General features: G+C 43.0%; 1 protein-coding gene across 5 annotated transcripts in view; it reads right to left on the bottom strand.

Annotated features, from left to right (window-relative positions):
* Nucleotides 1–1,164: 1,164 nt before the first annotated feature.
* sfswap (splicing factor SWAP) overlaps nucleotides 1,165–8,088 on the bottom strand; it is a 103,850-nt gene continuing 96,926 nt past the window's right edge. For 4 of the 5 annotated variants that reach the window (XM_055655502.1, XM_055655504.1, XM_055655503.1 and 1 more), the window contains exons 17-18: nucleotides 3,018–3,090; nucleotides 1,165–1,938 (exon numbers count right to left, since the gene is read on the bottom strand). In XM_055655502.1, coding sequence (XP_055511477.1) covers nucleotides 1,888–1,938; nucleotides 3,018–3,090 — 124 coding nt within the window. In that variant the 3' untranslated portion in view covers nucleotides 1,165–1,887. Of the gene's footprint in view, nucleotides 1,939–3,017; nucleotides 3,091–4,183; nucleotides 7,917–8,088 lie in introns of all 5 variants that reach the window. The other variant, XR_008725483.1, reaches the window with a different exon arrangement.

The raw sequence follows: 8,088 nt of genomic DNA, 5'->3' as shown, positions 1-8,088 counted from the left end.
TGTGAAACGTCACCTATCCATGTTCTCCACAGATGCTGCCTGACCCGCTGAGTTACTCCAGCACTGTGTGAAACGTCACCTATCCATGTGCTCCACAGATGCTGCCTGACCCGCTGAGTTACTCCAGCACTCTGTGAAACGTCACCTATCCATGTTCTCCACAGATGCTGCCTGACCCGCTCAGTTACTCCAGCACTCTGTGAAACGTCACCTATCCATGTTCTCCACTCATGCTGCCTGACCCGCTGAGTTACTCCAGCACTCTGTGAAACGTCACCTATCCATGTTCTAACTCAGCGGGTCAGGCAGTATCTGTGGGGAACATGGATAGGTGACGTTTCACAGAGTGCTGGAGTAACTCAGCGGGTGCAGGCAGCATCTATGGAGCTAAGGAAATAGGCAACGTTTCGGGCCGAAACCCTTCCGGGTTTCGGCCCGAAACATTGCCTATTTCCAGAAGGGTTTCGGCCTGAAATGTTGCCTATTTCCTTCGCTCCATAGATGCTGCTGCACCATAACTCAGTGGGTCAGGCAGCATCTGTGGAGAACATGGGCATGGACTTTTCGGGTTGGGATTTAAGAGTAGGTTGAAGAAGGGAACCAACCTGAAACACTACCTATCCACGTCCACAGAGATGCTGCCTGATACACAGAGTTACTCCACACTTGTATTAAAACAATCGCTAATAGTCAGCAGTGTTAAAATAAGCTGGAGTAATAATTGAAGATAGACACAAAATGCTGGAGTAACTCAGCGGGACAGGTAGGATCTCTGGAGAGAAGGAATGGGTGATTTCGGGTTGACACCCTTCTTCAGACTGGTTATTGGTATTATTGGAGTGATAATTGGTTCTGTGTGAGAGTGAGAGTGAGTAGCCTACTTTGGCTTGTTTAGATAAGCGACCATTTTAACCACAGTTAGTCAGAAATCGTAATGTTCTCCCCAAACCCACAGTGTCAGCTGACATCATTGCAACCGCACGCATTGCAGGGACATCAAAATGGCAGGACCATGAGATAAAGTGTGAATTTGTCAGGAAAGCCAATCCCAAACACAGGGAATGAACTGAACCGCGACTTGTAAATGAACCTCCAGAGTTGATGAAATACCCAAGTATTTTCACTCCATTTTTCCCCACAAACAAAAGTCTTTAACCATTCTAAACAAATAAATTATCTTTAATATTTCAATAGTTTGCATCTGTAGTTTAAAGTGTTACCACAGTCCACTCACATAGTTTTTCTGGGTATGAAATCAAAGTAAATTTGTTAGTAGCGATTTAAATCAATGCAAACACTTCTGCAAGTGGGCGGTACGCAGGACATGGTGTGCAACGCTGAGGGTGTGTTTTGCTGCACAACCACGCATCTTCCTAGACTCGTATGCACACAGCGCTCCAAGGATAAACCCCACTAACCAACCAGCCGTTATCCAAGACCGCCGTCAAGAGAACTCCTTAAATTTACAAAATGGGATGTTACCTCATCTTTGAGAAATCAAATAGTAGAACTCCTTCACAGAAGGATAATCCAAGCTCCTGTCTGGTTGTCACAAGTGATTATAGGCAGCGAGATTTAATGCTCAAAGGGCAGCCCCAAATTTTCAGAGACGTGGTGGTACTCAGATACCCTAGAAGCATATTTTGTTGTGTTCAAGAACAGGAGAGGAAATTGCAAAACACCAACAGAACAGACTTAAGATCTTGGTTCAAACTGTACTTATCAAAAGGAGCTGTACAAAACTTTATGCCAAAGTGGAATGCTGCCCAAATTGTCTAAATAAATTAGTTCTTGCAACAAGGCAGCTCGCGTTTCTTGTGAAGCCATTGAGGATCCTCGCGCTGATGCTGTGCCCACTGGTACTTTTTTCCTCCAAACTTTTTCAATTTATACATCTTTTGACGCAGCCAACATTGCTCTCACTTTGGCCATGAGATCCTACATGACAGGGAAAGAAGAACAATTAATGTTGTGCATTGCTTTATTGCCCATAGTGTCACGATGCATCGCAGCTTGGCTTGGCAGCAGCTCTACCCAAGACCACAAGAAATTACAGAGACTTGTGGATGTAGCCCAGTTCATTACACTGACCACACTCCCCATCATTGACTCCATCTACACTTCACACTTCCTCAGTCAAAGACTTGTCCCACCCGGTCATTCCTTCTTCTCCCTGCTCCTGTCCGGCAGAAGGTACAGAAGCTTGAGAGACTCCTCTGATTTCAGGCTTCTGAACGATCCTTCTATAAGCTAGGGTCCTGTCCGATTCACCTCTAACCCATTGCAGACATTGGACTTTGTCTGTGGAACTGATGCGCTACAATGCTGAGAACTATATTCTGCACTCTGTATCTTCCCCTTTGCTCTAGCCTTTGAAATCAGTTCTAGTTGACCTGATTGTATCTATGTCTGATCTGTCTGGATAACAAGTAAAACAAAGCTTTTCACTGGACCTTGGTAAAGGTGAGAATAATGCAGCTATACCTAAAGCAAACCGTCCAAAGACATTGAAATACTTTTGAGGTAGTGACACTGTGGCCATGTAGGAAATGCAATCCTTCCATGGCTGATGGAGCCACAATGTAGTTTGCAGGTACAATGCTCAACAGAATTTCAATATCCCTTCTTGTATATTTCTGATACTTGTATCATAATGTGATCATAATCATCAGGCAAGGACTGCAGTGCTTCCCACTAAATCTACACCTCACCTTTAACCTTTACACTTCCAGATATAAATAAATAGTCCTTATAAAGACTGCCGAGAACTATACTCTGTATCTTCCCCTTTGCTCTGCTGGATTGTACTGGAGTTGGAACTGATTTTATTTTTGTGCAGTATATCTGATCTGATTGGAAAGCCTTTCACTGAGAGTAATCCACCCAAACCTAGACAAAGGTGAGGATAAGGAGTGCAGTCCACAACACCAGTGACAGATCAGCAATACCGGGCAGGCTTGCTCGCAGTAATTCATACCAAAAATATCTGCCACAATAGTTACTATTACATTTCATACCTGAGTTATTTTACTCTGCACTGTTGATAGAAGTTCTGCCGCTACTGTTTCATCCTTTTCCTGTGAGCCACCCCTACAGATGAGACAAAATTATGGTCTATTGGCACTATTATCACTTACATGCAATATGTTTAATGCATTTGGAGCAAGAATCTACAACATAAATTCTGCATTGCCGTTACATCCAAACATTGTTCGATATCTTTAATCCCATCTTGTTATTTCTTACATATCTATGAACTATAAACTCTCCCATGTTAGCCAAGTAATGGCAGGGAAACTAAAAATATCAATGTTACAAGCAGCACAGGAATGCATCACAGATAAAAGCTGTTGGGAACAGGTCAATTTGAGTTGAGTTGACAATCTGTGCATTGTTCTCATGCTGTTACAACGGGTCATTTTGCTGGCTACTTGCTATTCACACTTATACAGTGTACTGCTGTGATAGTGTCAGCAAAACCACTTTTAGAACATCGGCAACTTTAACGTGCCAGCCAAGCATGGCGGCTTTGCCTGATTATATACTTGTAATTGAAACTACTTGGCCTGGAGTAAAAGACAAATTGGGTAGTTATATGTTGCTAGCTTTGGGTAAAGTAATTAGTTGATTACAAAAAAAAAACAAAAAAAAAAAAACCACTTTAGAATCAATTCTTTAGTTCATTAATTGAAAAAAACTAAATGGAACCAAAACCTCTAAAATTAAACTATTCATTAGCTGCATAACTAAACTAAATTGCTATACGGAAACACAATGATAAGAGGCAATGATAGGTTTGAGCAGCCTAAAAGATGTAACAGAAAAACAGTTACATTACTACATGGGGGAAAACACATAACATGTGGCCTAACATTCTTTCAGTATGGTGAAAATATTTTTAAATATATTCATCTTACTGTGAGACAATTATAATTCAATCTATTTTTGAATGCAACTTGGATTAAGGACAGCACACATATTTAGCTGGTCAAGCCTGTTTAAATTTTAAATCAACACTATTTCATTTGAACCGTTTATTATCCAAGGCTGTTGTAGGGTAAAGTTCTGCTGCTGCTGCTGCTGCACACCCTGCGTGACACCCTCTCAGCTTTTTCCAAGCCCCACTAACTTTGAGTCGACTAATTACTAATCACATCTGTTATCAGGAAAGTTAGTGACGTACCTTTGGCAAGGTCTTCTCCATTCTTCAAATGAAGTTATCCTTCACATACCAATGAACAAGCCCAGTCGGATAGAGGGGGAAGCAAAAGCACAGGGACAATGTCCCCTTACAATCAGATATCACGGCCAACTGGCCCTCCCATCCTTTACATCCCAATTCTGCCCTGCAACATTCCTTAGTTGTTTGCAAACTAAGGATCTGGTGGCAATGCAGCTGAAATCAGCTCATTAATTACTGGTTTTAATTTTGATTTTGAAAAAGCACAAGCCCATACTCCCAGATCAGGGGGACAAAGGAGGAAGGGGGCGAGGTGTAGCCAGAGGATAAGCAATTAACAAAATAATTGAGACTCTACCAGAGGTAGGCTAACTTATTCATTTAATTCATTATCCTCCATGAACAAACAAATTGTGACCTTTCAAAGCGAGTCCCATGTGGTGCTGAATGTGCCATCTTCAACGCTTGATTTTGGGCTTGAGATCTGGTAGGTAGGTGCACTTTATCTCTTCAAAACTCCCCACCATTACTGAGGCAGCAACACTTAAAGTGCTTTTGCACAATATCCAGCAGCGCTCAGAATAGATAATGACTGTAAAAGGCTGCCCTTCATTTGGGATGAGGGAATGGATAAACTTGAATCATTTGGGCAGCATGAAGAGAGTTCAGGAAAGGTCTGGTCTCCGTCAACCTCACTAGAGTTCTACATCGCCATTCCTCAAGTGTAATGAATTCGATGATTCAAAACATGAGTGCGACAAAGTTTCCAGTCTCAAACCGGGACTCTAGCTACAAACATAGATCTGTGAGGTGGCCTGGCTACTAATTATCTTTTCATAAAATGTAAATTAAATGAATAGTCACTCAATGAATGGGTGAAAGATAAAAAGAATTTTCCACTGCAGCTGTTTACGCTGGTATGGAGGCAGCTTTGATTCTGCAAAGTCAAACATCCCTGAATAATGGGAATATTGTATGTGGAGGGTCACCGTTTTCAGCTGAAGGGCATTGTAACTTCCACCACGTCAAGAGAGGTGCTTTGTGCTGCTCTTTTCTAATATATGTACCATCAGCAATGGACGCAGAAGTCATCTCAATTCAGGGAACTGATCTTTGTCATTGGGAAAGTAAAATGCAAGCATTGTTCTTGGACTGAACTAGAGTTAGAATCTGACCCTTGTGATGGGTGGGAAATCAATACAGCTTTCTCTTCCCTCACCTTCTAGTGTGGGGGCAGGCGGCTGGTAAAGGATAGTACGGGGTAAACAAAGCTCTTAAAACATTCTCCTTCAAAGGGAAGGGAAGACTTGGGAATTGTTGCTGAACAGGAGTCATGCTGAACTAAGTATTAATTAGCAATACTTGTTAATTAATACAAATACTGTATTAATGCAAATCAAGTACTGTATTAATGCTGGAGAAAACTAAGTTCTGCACAATCTTTTGATGATATTGGCGGGTAAACATGGAAAATAGGTGGAGTAGGCCATTCTGCCCTTCGAGCCAGCACTGTCATTCGATATGATCATGGTTGATTATCCAGAATCATTACCCGTTCCTGCTTTCTCCCCATATCCCTTGATTCCGTTGGCCCAAGGTAAATGGGGAAAGGTAGCCCAACCCAATAAAAGTGTTCTAACAGAAAGGCCTATATGGAAACGGTCAATTAGCTTCTCCACCGTTGCCCACCACCAATCAGCAACATGTGCTAGTCACCTGGCTGTCAGTGACAGTCTGCCTGCACTGGGAAACACTAGTCACCCGCAGCACCAGGCTCAATGCTACTAGGCACGCATCATCTGAGGAGCAAAGCAAGCTTGAAATTTAGCTTCAGGATTGCACATCAAACAATGCCGCTATCAACTCAGCGGGACACTGGAGAGAAGGAATGGGTGACGTTTCGGGTAAGAAGGATCTCGTCCCCAAAAACGTCACCCATTCCTTCTCTCCAGAGATGCTGCCTGTCCCGCTGAGTTACTCCAGCTTTTAGTGTCTATCTTCGGTTTAAACCAACATCTGCTGTGACTTTCCTACACAATGCTGCTGTTAATATCACGGTATGATACAGTGAAATATCTGAAAGAACCAGGGTGGATGAAGGACACCAAAACACATCATCGCCACTATCAACTGGGAACTGTGCATGCTGGCTCAGACAACGCCATTCCTCACACTCCACAACTATATAAACTGAATTCTTCCAGGGTGTCATTCTGATCAAGTGTCTATCACTTTGACACTAAGGTAATGTATGGTGTCCAACTATTCTTAACCAAAGAGCCTGTGGGGAGGGCACCTATTCCTTGTCTCCAGAGATGCAGTCTGACCCGCTGAGTTACTCCAGCTTTGTGTCTATCTTCAGCTTGTGGGAAGACACTGCATTCTTCCATCTGGTCAAACCTTGCCCTGCACCTAAGCAACATGGTTCTTCTTCTGTGTGGACACAAGGAACTGCAAATGTTGGAATCTTGAGCAAAACCCAGCGGGTCAGACAGCTTCTGTGGAGGGAGAGGGACAGACATTTTGTGTTGGGTCCTTTCTTCAGACGTGACTATCCCCTCCACAGAAGCTGCTTGACCCGCTGAGTACCGCCAGCGCTTTGTGTTTTGCTCTCTTTATGTCTTGCTGCTTTTGTCAACTTCACTATACCTGGAAATGTGCCAAGGATTGCAGACAGTATAAGTAATTAGACTGAATTACTTCTCTATGTAATTAGTGGTATAAACAGACAACCCAGTGTCATTAATTTGCTTCACATTTTCCAACCTAAGACGGGAATGCTCCAAGCTGGCAATGAGAACCACTTCTGTGAGTAGCAAGCTGCCCAAGCACATTAAGCTCAAAACTACACTCTCACTAGTGCAAACATCTCACACATGCTGCTGAAACTGTGAAGGAACAGACCACAAATATCCCTTTCCAAATCTCTGGGGTCAAAAGTATAACACAAATGAACAAGTCTTGTACATTGTATTTTAGACCAGACTGGTCTGTAACATGAAAAAAAAATTAAATTCACCTGGCAGGTTTCATTGAAACTTGCCAGTGGAGCTGGGATTTTTAATATCGGCCATTCAGAGAGATTGCTACATGACCTTAGACCCTAATTTAGTGGGTATTGGAGTTATTTGGAAAATTCCCTTCAGTCGGACTACCAGGGCTAGTAAAACATCGAGGGGCAAATTTGCAGCTAACACAACTTTTTTTTTTGTCCGTGCAAGGCAAATAATATAAAAGGCAGTTTAGTAATGATGCACATCCATGTTCACTGTGGGGGCGGGGGGGATAATAGATCTTGATGCTACACCATGCCAAAAATGCTTCATTTGACCACAGGTTTGGCTCTGCTGATTAAAATCGACGTGAACATAAATTGGCTGCAGTCTGCTCCTTCACCAACCAGTGTGGGAAAGATGAGCCCAAATAGTTGATGTTGGACCAGTAGGTTTAGAGTCAGTCCACTGTACCATAGTAGTTGGCAGAAATGGCGCAGGGGACTTCTCAAGCCCTAGACCTGCTTTGTTCCCAAGACCCATCACGGTCAAACTTCTGGGAGTGCTTCTTGAGCTTTTCGAGATATTTGTCCCACAATGATGAGGTCTCCCTGGGCTCACTCATGGCATGTTATGTTTGGTGCTGAACAGGCTGGCATTCCTCAATATCTCTGTGTCGATGTCTGACATCCAATCTTCTACATTTTCTTTCCAAGTTCTCAGTCTTTCTTTCTAGGTCCCCCCTAAAAAGTTGGCAGTGGGTACAGGATGATAAGTTGAGTCCGGTGAGAAAGCAGACGGGACAGCGGTCATAGTGGCCAGAAATCAGGAAGGTCCAGTGACACGTACAGCACATTAAGTCACATCAAGCTGACTTGAGTGTCTTGCAATAGATCAGGGTGCAGAGGGAAGACC

Source organism: Leucoraja erinacea, chromosome 25 (genome assembly GCF_028641065.1).
Source record: "Leucoraja erinacea ecotype New England chromosome 25, Leri_hhj_1, whole genome shotgun sequence".
In the NCBI taxonomy this organism is placed as follows: domain Eukaryota; kingdom Metazoa; phylum Chordata; class Chondrichthyes; order Rajiformes; family Rajidae; genus Leucoraja; species Leucoraja erinaceus.
This window is presented reverse-complemented; position numbering and strand designations above follow the sequence as displayed.